At 38.7% G+C, this 17,850-nt stretch overlaps 1 protein-coding gene across 6 annotated transcripts in view; it reads right to left on the reverse strand.

Annotated features, from left to right (window-relative positions):
- The window catches only part of pparaa (peroxisome proliferator-activated receptor alpha a), a 70,055-nt gene that overhangs the window by 3,035 nt on the left and 49,170 nt on the right, over positions 1-17,850 (reverse strand). For 4 of the 6 annotated variants that reach the window (XM_073838825.1, XM_073838824.1, XM_073838826.1 and 1 more), the window contains 5 exons: positions 15,381-15,620; positions 13,549-13,706; positions 5,959-6,097; positions 4,814-5,013; positions 1,601-2,069 (listed from right to left, as the gene is read on the reverse strand). In XM_073838825.1, the coding sequence (XP_073694926.1) occupies positions 1,601-2,069; positions 4,814-5,013; positions 5,959-6,097; positions 13,549-13,706; positions 15,381-15,612 (1,198 nt within the window). In that variant the 5' untranslated portion in view covers positions 15,613-15,620. Of the gene's footprint in view, positions 1-1,600; positions 2,070-4,813; positions 5,014-5,958; positions 6,098-6,231; positions 9,242-13,548; positions 13,707-15,380; positions 15,621-17,787; positions 17,834-17,850 lie in introns of those variants that run through there. The other 2 variants (XM_073838828.1, XM_073838829.1) reach the window with 2 other exon arrangements.

Raw genomic sequence — 17,850 nt, forward strand, 5'->3', positions numbered from 1 at the left:
GGGTCGATCAAGCCCCTTCTTGTTGACTAACGCTTAGTCAACTATTAGGGGGCAGCCCTATAAAAAGTACTCCACGCTGCTCCAGGGGGTTAATAAAAGCCTTCTGAAGCGAATTAATGGATTTGTGTAAGAAAAATAGCTATATTTAAAACTACTATTTAAAAGTACAAAATGACGGAGGATTTCGATATAAGCCAAGAAGAGACTAGTTTTCCTTGGCTGTAAACCAAACTTGGTTCTCGCAAGACTAAAATATTCTCACCAGAGCTCGCACTACATCTATGTCCTATGTCATCCGCTGGAACGCCACAGTTTACAGTTTACAATTTATAGTTTTAAATATATATATTTTTCTTAAAACACATTGATTCACTTCAGAAGGCCTTTATTGAACCCTGGAGCTGTGTGGCGTGCTTTTTATGATGGATGGATGCACTTTATTAGACTTCAAAATCTTAACAGCCATTCACTGCCATCATAAATCTCGGAAGAGACAACAAGACTGTATTTATTTGAAAGAAAAAAGTCATATACACCTCAACGGCTTGAGGGTGAGTAAATCATGGACTATCCCTTTAATACTGAGCATATTAAATTAAGTATTTTCCTGTTTAATTGCTGTTACTTTTTCCTACAGTATCAAAATTAGTATTAAACTTCAAGACGTCTGACTGCTGCAAGTTCATCGGTGTGACATCTCCGTATTTAGCCATACAGAGTGTCCATGAAATATGTATTTGTCTCTTTAGCATATATAGATTTAAAAAAAAAAAAACAGAGTCAGAGCAGCTCTCCAGGAAGCTGCGGTTTGTGAAGCGTCTGCTTTTGGGTCCCTGACGCACGGCAGCAGTTCCTAGGGCTGCTGCTGGAACCGGCGGGAGAGGAAACTGCGGTTATTTTCGCTAGCCCTCGGGAGAACAAAATCCCCATCTCGCTCTGGCCGTTATTATGTCGTGCCTTTCAAAAGCTGCAGGCTGTGGGACTCCAGAGGTGACATAAAAACAACCTGAACCACAACTAACCTACTTAGAGTTTAGCAAAGGAGACGGCATTGATATGGTCGATCAGCGTGAAAAATAACACCATTTTTTCTTTTACTACTTCATTGGTCCTTTATATTTGTGACCCTGGATATTTGTAGCAATAGCCAACAATACATTGTATGAGTCAAAATGATTGATTTTTCTTTCATGCCAAAAATAATTAGGATATTCAGCCAAGATCATGTTACGTGAAGATATTTTGTACATTTTCTACTGTAAATATATCAAAACTTCAGGTTTGATTAGTAATATGCATTGCTAAGGACTTCATTTGGACAACTCTAAAGGCGATTTTCTCAATATTTTTTATTTTTTAGCACCCTCAGATTCCAGATTTTCAAACAGCTGTAGTTAAGCTGTAGTCATTTGATATCATCAAATGATGTTCTTTTCTAGCACCTCTTTGTGACACCCTGGCTCTAGTTAGAGTATAGCTTGTCACCTCATGACATATCAATTGCGTTTCACGTATTACGTTCCTCAGTAAAGTTTTCAAAAGTTCAATTTAGTCAGTGTTTTCCAAATGTTTCACTTCCTATGTTCTCCCTGCATCTCACCTCCACAGCAGATGATGGCGGCCACGAACAGCGCCAGGTCGCTGTCGTCCAGCTCCAGGGCGTTGAACCTCATGGCGAACTGAAATTTGGGCTCCATCATGTCGCTGAAGGGCTTGCGCAGGCTCTTCAGAAATTCGCGAGTGATGAAGCCTCCGCCGCGAGCCACCAGCAGCCCGTCTTTGTTCATGCAGGAGGCCAGCAGGGCGAAGAGCGCCTCGTACACGCCGTACTTCAGCAGAGTCACCTGGTCGTTGAGGTCCAGGGCGGCGAAGCCGGGCACGGCCTTGGCGAACTCCGTCAGCTCCGTGACCGTCGCCACTGAGGCGTACTGACAGAACAGAAAGATCCGGGCTTCCGCTTCTCTCTCCCGCAGAGTGCAGACGTCTCCGGACGCCACGTTGCCCAGTAACTGGGTGAGCAGTGTTCCCTCTGCGTGCTGGAGAGTGTCCATGTCGTGGATGACGAAGGGCTTGGATGAAGGATCAAAATAGGACAGTCAATCAGAGAAGGTGTGCCTTCAGACTGCAACTCAAAGTGTGCTAAATAACTTGTGCAATTAGTGATCGCTGTTTTCTTAATTAGCAACTGACTGCCTCTCAGTGTTGGGGAAGCTACTTTGAAACCTCTGCTTGCCAAGCTACTTCATTTAGAGTCATTAAAATACAGTCAAGACTTGAAAAAGTAGTTACTTAAATTACACTGCAACAAATTACACTGAAGTGAACTTAAAGAGGGTAATTTACATCATTTACTAACCCTCGTGCAGTTTCAAACATTTCTTTCTTCTGCTGAACGCAAAAGAACATATTTTGAAGAATGCTGATATTCACAGAATTTCTGTTTCCTTCGACTTCCTTAAATGGACAAAAATTACTTTGGTACTCAACAGGAACCAAAACTGTTTGGTTGGCAAAATTCTTCAAAATATCTTTTGTATGGTCTACAACAGAAATAAAACCATCCAGGTTTGGAACAAATGTACTATAAAAATGACTGACATTACTAAACATTTTTATAGGAACCCTGGTTATTAAGACTTGTATGGCTTGATGTAACATAAATGATGTCTCTTAGTGAAATATGTGACCCTGGACCACAAAACCACTCTTAAGTAGCATGGGTATATTTGTAGCTATAGCCAACAATACATTGTATGGGTCAAAATTATCGATTTTTCTTTAATGCCAAAAATCATTAGGATAATAAGTAAAGATCATGTTCCATTAAGATATTTTGTAAATTTCCTACCGTTAAGTATATCAAAATTTAATTTTTGTTTAGTAATATGCATTGCTAAGAACTTAATTTGGACAACTTTAAAGCTGATTTTCTGAGTATTTTCATTTATTTGCATCCTCAAATTCCAGATGTTCTCAGCCAAATACTGTCCTATCCTAACAAACCGTACATCAAAGGAAAGCTCCACCTTATGGCTGGCTATGTGGTCTAGGGTCACATATGTATTAAACGCCATTATTTTGATCATATAAAATGGTTGCACTCGGTGAGTTATTGCCACTACATGTTGCTATTTTTACCACAACGCAAAATAAAATACTGATACGATGACCACAGGTGGCGATGGATATAAGCGGAGGCTCAAACCAAATGCTATACTGTCGATTTTCCCCACAAGGAGTCTGAACGCCCTGGATATGCTGAGAAACTCATTTAGTTGCTGCTGTGTCATGACAAGTGTCGACATGTCTACATCCTGCCAGGATGGCATCTAGCGTTTCTTGTCTCTGCCGTTTGAGGCTATTAGTAGACCGCAGCTACTGAAAGAGCTTACAAAGGCATCAGGGCTAAATTGAAGAGAACAAAGATGCGGGAGTTTTATTCGTCTATAGCAGTGGTCCTCGCTATTTTTTTCAAGACAGCCGCACGTAGGCTATAGGACAAAGTCAATAGCACAGCCACTTTTATCGCAAAGTATCAAAAGTTAGGATACATGCAGTCATAACTAACATGTCTGCTTATCAATCTGTCATCTCTGAACATACTGGCGCAATGCAATACAAAAGGGGTCATTTTAAAAGTTACTTAAAGTTATTTGCTTCTACATTAACAAGCTGGAAAGATTGCCAAAACAACTCTGCAGCGAGTCAATTTCATGGACGTAAGGGCAGAGCTAGTTTAAATATCTTTCTAGTCTATATTTTCTATCTTGTAATTCCGCTGTTTTCGGTATTTTTTAAATATAAATTATTTGTAATAGAGCTGACTGTTCATGTATATATGTCCTCATTTAGCGAGAAGCTGAAAACACTGTGCGCTTGTATGTGTGTAGCAAACGAAACCGCACGCCTGTGGCATTCATTCACGAAGAGACACGCAGGATTAATATTTATATTGTATTTTTGCAGCTTAATATTTACAGATACTAGTCCATATCGCAATTTGATTTTAATGTAATGGCTCTTTTGATTTATTTATCCAAATTTTGACAAATTCTGTGATATCCCGCATTATTCAGTACATTCTGTTTCCGGTTTAGAGACGGTGCAAGTTTTTGATGGGTTATGTTATAGTCATGGTCGTTTTTATGAAATCTCTGTATTGATCATATCGTCGTATTATTCACTGTCATGCGAGCCGCAAATTAAAGCTTGGCGAGCTGCGCAAAGAACAAAACTGGTCTACAGGCATCTTCCCTTTCTTTTTTCCTCCTCTTATCGCAAAGAAAGCAGTGAAGACTTGCATCGCTTCTCTTGTTGCCCTTTGACTAAAAATTACAACCAAAAGTCGCACAACGTGGCATCATATTAGTATTTTATTCTCAGAGTCGCTTATTCCAAGTTGTATTATGGTAAAAAATAGCAACAGGTAGCGCTAGTAGCTCACCGAGTGCAACCTTTGACGTCATTGAAATAATGGCACACCCCTATAGTCCAAAATATGTATAAAACAAAGTGGATTTTTTAAATAATTAACATTTTATGGATTTCTACTACGTATTTCAGTAAGAGACATAATTTACATTAGATTAAGCCATACAAGTCTTACCCGGGGTTTCCTTTAAACTTTCAGGGAATAGTCAATGTAATTATTTTAGGTCAAAGGGGGTTCGACTGACAAAACCATTTGGGAACCCTAATGGACAGTGCTTAAAAATCCCCTCATTTTGATCAGCTTCAAAGCTCTATGTGAAAAACAACATAAATGATGAATAAGTGAGTGAGTGAGTTACTCTCCAACATTGCAGTCACTCACCGGAGTGCTGGTCTTGCCCGTGAGAAACACACGTGCTTTGGCTTTGTTCATGTGGAAGTGTTTGAGGTAGGCTTCATGCATCTGCCTGGCTAGACTCTTCGTGTCCGGCTGCTGGGACTTGTGCTCCTCTTTCCCGCTGACGTCCTGCTCTGCTTTCAGCCTCTGCTTCTCGGATTGGGGTATCCGCCCAAAACGGATAGCTTTAAGACACGCACGCAGTACCAATAAAACCAGACACAAGGCCATGCACGCATAAACATACACAATGCGTAAACGTAGTGTGAAAAGCAATCATATAAAATATTACGTTAAATAAGTAAACGATCTGTTACTTACATTATTGAATTAATTAATTGTATATGTTTGTTTTATTTTCACATTGCAAATGCATTTGTAAATCTGTGGAAAACTTAATTTTGCAGATAAAACACAACAATACAAGAAACTTTTTAACTGCTGGTCAATGTGCAGAGCCGTACTCGGAATTGCTCAGGTAATAGGAAAATCCCCAAAACGAAAATAGGGGTCAGGAGGCACTGATTGCGCTCTTTAGATTGCGTTATTTTTTTAATAATTAATCACGGTACATTAACGTATTGAATTATCAGCCCTAGTTTAGACACAAACCAACAGTAGTAGAACTTTAGGTCATCACACTGCTGCCACTTCATCAGTCCCGGGACAAAGGGCAGATGTTGGGGGGGGGGGGTTGTATATGGCATGATAAGATACAGATCTGCCTCTGAAGGGACTGTGCTAACAGCGGCACATGACATTAGCCCTAGCTAACAGAAGAAGCCATCCTATGTTTGGGTCAAAGTCTCGTGAGAGAACGGGACGGCGAATCTTTTGTGTTGCCCGGTTCATCTCCGGTTATCCTGCTTGTGATCCGCCGTAGCGCTCGGAAGGTGTGGATTTGTGCTACGTCGTTATGTCAAAGTTAAGAGTGTGTAGAAGTTGTTGTTCTATATTTTGATAATAATCAAATTGTCTTGATCTTCTAATCTACGTGTTACAAATTATTATTGTCATAAAACAGAACAACCCTCTTGATTACTAAGAAAACAAAGATCTTAAATCATCAAGCCATAAACTGATTCTGTATGATCTAAATCATAAAGATATGCACTTCATGAAGCTCTTACCGTTGTGGGACATGCCCACTGCGAGGCACTTGCGGAAACGGCAATATTGACATTTGTTGCGGTTCTTTTTCTGGATCTTGCAGTTGCGTTCGCACTTGTCGTACTCCAGTTTGAGTCGAATGGTTCTCCTGAAGAACCCCTGTGGAAAATTCATGAAAAGACACATGCAATGCAAGACGTGATAAAAAAAAACAGGGATTACGCAGGTTTTATGAAGGTATAGTAAAGGATTAGTTCACATTCAGAATAGAACATTTCTGAAAATGCACTTACCCCCATGTCATCCAAGATGTTCATGTTTTTCGTTCTTCAGCTGACAAGAAATTGTTTTTGAGGAAAACAATCCAGGATTTTTCTCTATATAGTGGAGTTGAATGGGGGCCAATGGGTTGAAGGTCCAAACTAGAGGCTGACATTTTTTCGGGAATCCCACGGGTCACGGTATTCCCGTGGGATTCCTGCAGGATGGGAGTCATCTTTGCTATTAATCACGGGATAAAATAGTTGACGGGAGCGGGAATCAACCAATAGGAAAAACGACAAAAAAAGAAAAAAAAAGAAAAAAGGAAATGTAGCAGAATAGTAGGCAGATTTTGGGACATAACAGTTACTAGTCCGTCTTTAACGTTTCTTTCAGGAGTCTTTCATGCCGAGAACTCTGCTCGTGTTTGAATAATGATGCATTTAAAAAGTTAATGACCAAACCCTATCATTATAAAATTTCATAATTTTGCTGCAGATTATATTATAACATGGATAACATTAAATAAATATTTTTATTAGGTTACATATTGATTATTTATCACTTAAACCCCTTTCTCTACCTGTCCGTTGGTCGCGCATATCCGCCATGTTTGTAGTTTAACACACTTTATGCGTGTTTGTAGTTCTAATCAAATTCTTGTTCACCTCGCAATGTGTTGTGGCCAATATTAGCCGTTAGAGTGCGCATTGATCCGCACTTCGAAGCAGCTGGTCTAAAACGGGATGGGGAGCAGATAAAATCAAATTCTATGTATTACCTAAACACTAAATGAAGAAAAAAAAATATATGGGAGCGGTAAAGGAGCGGGAGTCATTTTAAACGGGAACGGGATGGGAGCGGGAGTCATTTTACCAGGAGCGGGATGGGACGGGATTATTTTTTAAACTTTGGTCTGGGAGTGGGACAGGACAAGATTTCTTTCTATGGGAGTGGGACGGGACAGGAGTGAAAATCCACTCCCGTGTCATCCTCTAGTCCAAACTGCAGTTTCAATGCAGCTTCAATGGGCTCTAAGTCAAACAATAAGGGTCTTATCTACTGAAATGATTAGACATTTTCTAAAAAAAAAAAAAAAAGATATACTTTTTTCATCACAAATGCTTGTCACTAGCTCTGCAATGCACGACCACGACTTCACGCATTATGTAATGACGTACGTAACTACGTACCGTATTTTTTGTTTTTAGAAAACCACAGATTGTTTTGCTGGATAAGACCCTTATTCCTCGGCTGAAATCGTGTAGAGCCCTTTGAAGCTGCGTTGAAACTGCAATTTGGACCTTTAACTCATTGGCTTCCATTGAAGTCCACTATATTGAGAAAAATCGTTTATCTCTAAAACCTTAATTTCTTTTCGTCTCAAGAAAGAAAGACATGAACATCTTGGATGATATGCGGGTGAGTAAGTCAATTTTTACTCTGAAAGTGAACTAATCCTTTTAAGGAATTAACTGAACGGAACAATACATCAATGCCTCAAAATTTGAAAATACAGCTTACAAAAGTTCTCTTTTGAAATACTTTCACACAAGTTTACAACTTGAACATTTCCGCTCCCAAACCCTGAATATGGAATCAACTTTTACTTTACTGAAAAAAGTAATGATGTTCTTCAGTATTTTTGTCTCATTTTCAGTGCAAATGTCTAAAAATTGTTCAAGTTTAGGATTAAAACAAGAACAAATATCAGCCATTGGACTCAACTCTGGGTCTCCTGAACTAATTTCACAGGGAAAACAGTGGTAGCAATTTATTTTACAGTCCTGTTCCATGTGTACATAATATGTACTTATTATAGCAATTACAAAAACTGGATAATAACTAGGTACTAACCCTGAACCCACCCGCTTAACCTAACTATATCCTTGTAGTTACCTTATACTACCTGTACTTTCTTGGGTAGGTACGCTGTACTGCAAAATAAAAAGTAACCAATGTAAACAATTTTTCATATCACATTGACAGAAATTTGTTCCTTTAAACATAAACTCACTTAATATGGCTTGTGTTTAATGTTTCTTGATTTAAGGATGCTTAGACAACAAGACTTTTTTTCCCCGTTGCATACATATAATGCCATGACATTATGAATCTAAAACTTCAAGACCTTCCAGGATCAAGACCTGAAAACCTGAAAAAAAGTATAGTTTAGCTGTACTGACATTTTAATAAGACACCAAATTGCAAGACGACAAGTTCTCATATAGGCCCTGCATTGTAATATATTTGTTTACATTTTAAATTGGTTGTATAAGGACTTTAGCCCCAAATTACCAATGCAAAGAGGAACCTCACAAGACCGTAATAAAGTCACACTTGATAAACCAAATGCTAATTGCTTATGCGATAAGAAAGTTGATTTCACATGAACATTATTTATTAACATTCTTCAGATGTTACAGTCTTCAAAGCAAAAGAGATTCATGCATAATTGCTAAATGCTTTGTCAAAAACCAGTAACTGACGAAAATTGTGTGTGGGACGCTTATGGTAAGGTGACTTGGGAATATCTCTGTTTATCCTTCAAATAAAATTGAATGAAAATGTGAATGAAGTACTATCAGAGCTTTGTAGAGTCTTTCCACAGGTCTCCATCAGAATAGGCACTGTGGACGGGGCCTGGTATCTGTACCAAGGGTCACAGTTACGACACAGTCATTTTGTGTCCTTCCAAACGAATTAATTAACCGGGAAAAGAGGAACACGTGCCTGACAATGGAAACGGGTATCAGGCGAGAGCTCAGCCTCATGACAGACTGTCACGGATCGCTCCAGGAGCTAAAAACAGAAGCGATGACGCATCTCTATGTACAGAACATACCAACCGATAAAACCGGACTGGGGAAACAACTCGTCACAGTACAGCCCCTAAATACCGACCGAGAACAGAACACACCTTCCGTGTTGCTGATGCATTATTTCCTACTGCTTTCAAAAGCTTTAGGAAGTGAAGTTTAAAATATGTTTGCATGCTGCAAATGACTCATTTGTTCTTCCAGATTTATCTCAGAAGAAAACATAAAAGATAAGATAAATGCTGAGATAAGAAAAGATAAATGTTATTGGTAATTTCCCCATATAATACTAGAGTGCTGCATATTTTCACAGGCCAACCCAGAAATGACCAGTTAGACTATAAACAAACTAGCAAACTATAAATCACGGCTTGCACAACTTTAATATCACTAAACTTTTTTTTTATCTACAAGTTAAAAAGTATAAGTTAGAATACTTTACAAGAGTCCCATTTAGCCACTTGTTAGTGACCGCCTTTTACAAGACAAGTTAAAGCTTAATAAAATTGACATTAATTTAAATCTTGAAAATATTCTGAGCCTTTGCTACCTGCAGACAATATTTCAGGCTTTAAACCCAAATCCCATTCACTTCAGTCCAGCAACACTAACTCATTTCTATGGTTTATGGCGTGCACACCAAAAGCGAATTCAATTATTTGAATTCAATTAACAAATGACACAAAGTCAATACAAAGACATAAACAGAGACAAATTCATGCATGTCTTTTGTGTGTGTTCTCCTGCATTTTCTAATACAACCAGATGTAAATAAGCTTTGTGCTGAAGCGAAAATCCGTCTCGAGATGAAATTTTGCATCAGAACATGAAGGAGAGCACACGCAAAAACATCCCGCAAGTAATCTAGAGCGAGTAACGTGATGCGAATATTCAACATGAGTCATAATAGTGTGTGCACACCAAAAGCGAAGCGAATATTTGCATCGCATTACTCACGAGATGTTTTGTGTGTGTGCTCTCCTCCATTTTCTGATACAACCGGACATGTCAATAAGCTCTTTGCTGATGTGAAAATACCGCTCGAGACGAAATTTTGTATCAGAAAATGAAGCAGAGCATACAAAAACATCCCGAAAGTAATCTAGAGCGAGTAACGTAATGTAAATATTCAATGTAAGTCATAATAGTGGGTGCACACCAAAAGCGAAGCGAATATTTGCATCGCATTACTCACAAGATATTTTGTGAGTGCTCTCCTCCATTTTCTGATACAACCGGACATGTCAATAAGCTCTTTGCTGATGCGAAAATACCGTTTGAGTCTAAATTTTGTATCAAAAAAATGAAGGAGAGCACACAAAAACATCCCACAAGTAATCTTGAGTGAGTAACGTGATGCGAATATTCAATATGAGTCATAATAGTGGGTGCACACCAAAAGCGAAGCGAATATTTGCGTCGCATTACTAAAGATGTTTTGTGTGTGTGCCCTCGAAGTAGCCATGTAAATAAATCACTGTTTTATGCCATTTACGAGGCACAAAGTAGCTCCACACTTCATTGGTAGACTTCCAAGGGCCCTGACATTTAAAACGAGACATTGAGAACTCAGAAAAAGCACCGGTAGTTTATTTACGAGAAGATTTATACAGTAGGGGTGTAAATATTAATCGATTCGTATCGATGCATCGATTATGCAGCCGCCGATTCAATGCATCGATTCGTCCGCAAGAATATCGATTAATGTGTTTATTTTGCCGCCTGTTTGTTCACTTGTCTATTTGTAGAATCCGTTCCGACCTTTCTTTTACTGTCTATGGCTCCGATGTATTAAGCGCACTACCTACTCCTAAGCTGCGGGTGGCACTAACCTCACTGTCTTCTTCTTCACACGCTTTACTTTCGTTTCACAGTCCATCTATATTGTTCATGTTCACACAGTAGGGCTGGGCAATATATCGAACGATATTGTGAGGCGCGTTTAGTCAATGAAGCCGGTGCTTTGATTAGTAGTAAATCTCCATCACGTGCGTTCCGCTCAAGTTCCGCTGGAGCGGCAATTGATACGTAAATCTCTGACAAGCTACGCCATATCGCGCTAAATATCGAATGCGATATTAAGCTCGATATGGCGTAGCTTGTCAGAGATTTACGTCTCTGTGTATCAATTGCCGCTCCAGCGGAACCTGAGCGGAACGCACGTGATGGAGATTTACTACTAATCAAAGCACCGGCTTCATTGACTAAACGCGCCTCACAATATCGCCCATATACCCATATATTGTCCAGTCCTAGTTCACAGACCTCACGTTGTTGTCTGACTTTCAAGAGCGAGGATTTTGAACTGATTTTGTGGAGTAGTATTCTATTTGCAGTTCATCTACTGCAGAGGATGTGTGACCATTACCTCTTAATAAGATGCAAATTGTATTTTCAAAATGTAACCAATTTTGTATGAAAGAAACTTTTTTAAAACGATGAATAGGCTAATTGGCAATAGTAGACCTGCACCATAAGGTTTTTTTTTTTTTCTTATTACAATTTATCTGATTGCACTTTGTAGATGCAGTAACTTATATTTGCTGTTCTATTTGCAGTGCATTGAGCACAACTGCTTTTGTGGAACATACACATTATGTGAATAGAATACTGTTTCTGTATTCTCAATAAAAGGCAAATTATTTAAAATTTTTGTTGATTTATTTGAAACTTAATAGATATCATGTAAAAATATCTAATATTGAATCGAATCGGATCGAATCGCATCGTATCACAGGGAATTCTGAAGTATCGAAAATAATCGAATCGTTGGCTTAAGAAATCGGTATCGTATCGAATTGTCTTGAAGGCTCCGATTTACACCCCTATTATACAGACAGTAACTGCAAGAAGTTTAGCGGTCGCCGCCATCTTGAATTTAGTCACGAAAAGTCGAGTGACGAGCAGGAAGGAACTTCAGGTTTTCAACTTATCAGGTTGTATCAGCTTCCTGCTCGTCACTCGACTTATCGTGACAACATTCAAGATGGCGGCGACCGCTAAACTTCTTGCAGTTACTGTCTGTATAAATCTTCTCGTAAATAAACTACCGGTGCTTTTTCTGAGTTCTCAATGTCTCGTTTTAAATGTCAGGGCCCTTGGAAGTCTACAAATGAAGTGTGGAGCTACTTTGTGCCTCGTAAATGGCATAAAACAGTGATTTATTTACATGGCTACTTCGATGCCCTATTGACTCTCATTGACAACCTGTTGTGAGCGTCGGCTAACTGACCCCAGATTTCGGACAGCAGTGGACAAGACGAGATGAGATATGCAAGGTACGTTCACACTCGGTATCATGATTCATTACACTTTAGGTCAATATCACACCGGACTTCTCCTTTAAGGTCATTGCACACTTAGTTCAAAATTTTAATCTGACATTTTCACGTTAAAAAAATAAATTAAACTTTCGTCCGTCGTAAAAAATGTAGGATCAAGTTAGATTTTCTGCGTTTTCGCATCCGTAGCAAGCATTCTGATAGGAAACGATGGCAAATGTGAAAAAAAAAACTAAAAAATGCATACGAAAATTTCAGACTCAGTGTGCCATGACTTTTACACATCTCAGAGGTCTCAGAATATATTAATGTGTAATAAACACTTTTTTAGACCAATGAAAAAACGTGCAACAAACAAAACGTCCCGTCCTTGTCGCAGATTTACATAGGAATATAGCTTTTAGCGCTTGTTGGTTTATGACGTGGTTCCTAGTTAGAACACTGTGTAAATGTCAAACTATATAATTAACTAACATGAAAATTAGTTACACCAGAGGTGCATGAGGCTCAAAACCAGTGACCTGAACTGAATAATGAAGAATGTCTGTCCACAGCGATTCTGGTAGTGTTCCTTTAAATTCTCGGAAACAGCATTTAATTATGAAAGCAGCTTAAATGTACCTACAACTATCATGATTTCTTAAGACAAATTATTATTTAAGTATAATTATTTATAAAGTACATTTTAATTGGTCTCACCAAAGTGCAACGTGAAAGAGTGGTAAACCGCGTCGGCAATAAACCTTGTTGTAATTGTCCTGATTTAATTGCACCCTAAGGGGTGCCAACGGTCAAAGTCTGCTCTTGCTAGAGAAAAACACATGGCACATAGCAATAACTGGGCCGGTAGTGGTTAACTTTAAAGGAATAAGAACGGCCGTGACCCGGGCTCAAATCAGCTGGGGTATGTTGTGCGCAGTCTTTCTGATGAATTTGACATGCACCGCATGAAGCAACAGCTCTTGTACACGCTTCACCTCACATGTACGAAGAGAGAACAAGCCTCGGGGGAACTCTCAGTCTTTTTGCAAAAGCAGCTATGAAAATACTACAGAAACTCACGTGCTTTCTGTTGACCCTGGTGTGTGTGTGCGCTCAAGTGTTTTCTGTCCCGGATAGGTTTGTGGTTATGAAAGTGTAACACAGTGTCTGCACTAATGCCAAGCAGGAAAAAGTTTAGGGCGTTTTGGTTTTGACTCTTGGCACTCGTGTGAGAATTTTCCACTGTGAGCTTTGCGTGCACGCATACCTTGCAACCTTCGCAGGCGTGCACTCCGTAGTGGAAACCTGAGGCCCGGTCGGCGCAGACTCGGCACTCGAGGGCCAGAGAACCAGAGGAGTTCTCGTCCTGAATCGTGCCGGACGCAAACACTTCTGAAGACGGACTAGACGCCGGTGTTAAGACATCTACAAGACAAACGCACCCACGGGCAAATTGTATATGATTTACACTGAAACAGATGCATTTTAGATAATGTCAACTTATTAATTCACCCAAAAATGAAAATTCTGTCATTAATTACTCATCCTTATGTCATTCCAAACCTGTAAGACCTTTGTTTATCTTCAGAACACAAATTAAGATACTTCCAATACTTTCTGGGTGACGCAAAGGAGAAGAATTGTTGAAAAGTTACTTTTAATTATTTTTTTTCAGCACACAAAAAGTATTCTTGTAGCTTTAAAAAATTACGGTTGAACCACTAATGTCACATGGACTATTTTGTTCATGTTCCTGGTACTTTTCTGGACCTTGAATGCGGAAGGACCCTTGCTGACCCTTGATCACAGGGTTCGTACAGATACTGTCAAATAAAATTCCAGGACTTTCTAGGACTTTTCAAGCATTACTTTTTTTGATTTTCGAGGATTTCAAACAGGGATTTAGTTTTTCGAACAATTCAAATTCTAATAAAAAATAGCAAAAATTAAGTTTTCGTCTGTTTAAGAAAAAAAATCTAAACGATTTGCAAACTCATACCAAAGTCCTGATCTGAACCAAATGATTCGCAATCCACGCTCTGAGTCCTGATCTTAAATTCTGAACATCGGCGTGGGTTTGCAAATCTTTTGCTTTAGATCGGAACTTCAGAGCGCGGATCACGAATTATTTGATTTAGTTTGGGACTTCAGTGCAGGTTCACAAATCATTTGTTTCAGATCAGGATTTCGGAGTGATTTCGTGAATCTTTTTTCAGATTTTTTTTTCTTAAACAGTACAGCTTTATATATCACAAATCTTTTGATTTAGATCGTGATATCAGCTCACGTAATGTAAATCATTTGATTTGAAAGGTTCCGTTTACAAAATGATTCACAATCCCCTTTCGGATCTAAATCAAATGAATCATGATACGCACTCCACAGTCCCTATCTAAATTAAAGATTTATGATACCTGAAGTTCTGATCTAAATCAAATGATTTGTGATATTTGACCCGACTTTTGCGATGCAATGGTTTAACTGACTCACTTTCAAAAAGATCCACTTCACCTACCACTACGTGCTTTTTAAAATCGTTACAAGCGATGGTGAAATTCAAAAATGAATGGCTCTTTCAATTTGATCTGGTTTTTGCTATCAATCGGAGTGGTTCCAGCGTAAGTGACTCAATTGATTTGGTTGATTTGTTTCCCTTTTTGCGTCTTCAGCCATTTTTACACGACACTGCCGGTACAACTACTTGCTTAGCTTGATTGTTTTCAGAAATTAACTGAAGTAAGTAAAAAAAGGTATGATGTTTTTTGAATTGCGTGAATTTTGCCTGAAAAAATAAATTTCGTAGATGCATTGTCTTTCAATAATTTAAGCACTTTTCACATGCTTCTTCAGAAATATTGCTATTTTAGAAAGTCAAGTACTTCAAGCATCTTATAGGAACCCTGTGGTCAGAGAGTGGTTAGAATGACATGAGGCTGAGTAATTAAGGACAGACTTTTCATTTTTGGGTACTATAAGATGAATGAAAAGTTTAATTCTTTAGCTTGACAGATTGGTGTTAATTTGAGATTTCTAGATTTCTAAAGAAGCCTGATTGGTTAGTATTATTGTTAAGATAGTGTGGGAGTCCACATGCTCTACCTAGGACAGTCGAGCTGTCTGCTGCTGAGTTGCTGCTCTGGTAGTCCAGTACGTGAAAGGAGTTGAAGGCATCGTCGCTGAGTGACTGTGAGATGTCCTCCAGCACCTCCATGTCACCAATGAGCTCTCCACACAGGGGGCTGTCCAGAATTGGATCGCCCAAGGGGGACAAGGGACTGTACAGGCTCGGCATGTCTACCATGGCGCTGGACCACGGCAAGCTTTGAATCATTCATCAGTCTGTAAAAACAAAACAATGGCAAGTGAAGACTAAGTAAGGAAAATGTGTTTCATATCTTTTAAAAGGCTGCAATATATTACACTGGGTTTAATGGACAAACATGCAAAAAACAATACAAAAACTTGTGTGAATTAAAACAACAATGGTTACTTAGTTATTTTATAGGGTTAGTTCAGCCAAAAATGAAAATTCCGTCATCAATTACTCCCCTCGTGTCGTTCCAAATCTGTAAGACCTTCGTTCATCTTCGGAACACAAATTAAGATGTTCTTGATGAAATCTGAGAGCTTTCTGACCCTGCATAGACAGCAATGCAACTGAAACATTCAAAGCAAAACTGCATCTAAATATTCCTTAAACAAGATACATTTTCTAAACAGATTTCATGACATTTTAATAAGATACCTTTCATTTTCTTCACCCATTTTTGTCCTGTTTACCACAAAAGGTCATTGTTAAAATAGTCCATGTGACATCAGTGGTTCGACCATAATGTTATGAAGCTACAAGAATACTTTTTGTGTGCAAAGAAAACAAAAATTCTTGTCTTCCCTGATAGTCTTCGACGCACATTCACAAAAGTACCACGACACATGCGAAAACTGACATGCTATTTAATTATTTAATTTTGATTTCTTTGTGCACAAAAAATATTCTCGTAGCTTCATAACATCACGGTTGAACCACTGATGTCACATGGACTATTTTAACAAAGTCCTTACTACCTTTGCGGTAAACAGGACAAAAATGGGTGAAGATTGCAGGGTCAGAAAGCTCTTGGATTTTAAAAGATATCCTAATTTGTGTTCAGATGTTGAACAAAGGTCTTACAGGTTTGGAACAACATAAGGGTTAATTAATGACAGATTTTAAATTTTTGGGTGAACTATCCTTTTAGGGCCCTCATTATTATTATTATTATAATAATCATCCTTAATGAGTTTCTACAAAATAACTGAAAAGTCCATTAATGGTTAAAGATTGCCATTGACTTCAGCATGGTCATTCAATTTTTTTATTTTTTTTTTATACATATTAGTATACTAAAATAATACATGAGACCTTTTTGAATAAAAAAAAATACAATTTCAGATTATTGCACTGATATCAATGCATAAAAATAAAGAAATAAAAACAGTCATTTCAATGCTTTTATTATTTAAATTGCTATTTTATTTATTTTAAACAGCACTGATTGTGATCATAAAAAGGAGACTCAATATCTACTTGGTATGCAAACTGCAGTCTGGGCTCTGTGAAACAGTGACTAGAAGTAGTTCCATTCAGAGTAACGCTAAACAAGTGGCTTAAGTAACATGTTCAAGGGGGGGTTTCCAAGGAAACCCCAGGCACAGATATGGCAGCGTTTTATTTAGACATGAGGGGACCGTTTCAAAGGCTTTGGCCTGTTTCATAACAGGAATGTGATCTCATTTGCACTGCCATGTGAACTTACTCAAGACACCGAGAACTTATTCAAAGACCAAGCGCTCCATCGATTGAGGTGATCTGAAGATTGGGTATAAAAGGTTTCAATTCATACATGTTTCAAAGAAATCGTGAGTGGGTTCCAGAGTGTTGTTATGTGCCTAGGAGTTCCAAGGAGTTGCACTTTGCAGTTTGCTTGATATCACAGTATTATTTACTCGCGCATTATGGATGGATGTTCCAAGTGTGAGCAGGAGATAAAAAATCCTCTACAAAAGAATTAACTACTCAGACGCTCTCAAGGGAATTTTTATCGCAGCTTGTGGACAACGGTTCAAATGCCATTCCACTCAACCCTATAATTTCTTACAGGAGTCACATGGGAAAGGCTAACCAGTGCCAGACTCAGCATTCAAGCTGTTCTGTTACACATCAACAATACAGTACACCTCACCTTCAAGTGACAAACAGCCAATCTAAAAGAAAAAAACTAAACAATAAACGCTTCCCCTCTGCTGCAGTACCGCTCATGCTAAAAGCCTGACAAAATTCGCACTAATATTGACTACTGATGGTAGACAAGCTGTTCCTGCCGAATCCCTGAATCATAAATCAACTCTTGGCAGAGAATCCCAGTTTCCAGCTCTGTCTGCGAGGGGAAGCCGTCCAGATTGTTAGAGTTATACCTGATCTCTTCGCTCTGTGGATTCGCCTGAAGCACAACAGCAAAGATCTTACCCGGCTGTTCACATCTGTTTGTCTCCAGCTGTTGCAGCTGAAACCCGAAACCTGTGCTTAGCG

This window comes from Garra rufa, chromosome 4 (assembly GCF_049309525.1).
Source record: "Garra rufa chromosome 4, GarRuf1.0, whole genome shotgun sequence".
NCBI lineage: Eukaryota > Metazoa > Chordata > Actinopteri > Cypriniformes > Cyprinidae > Garra > Garra rufa.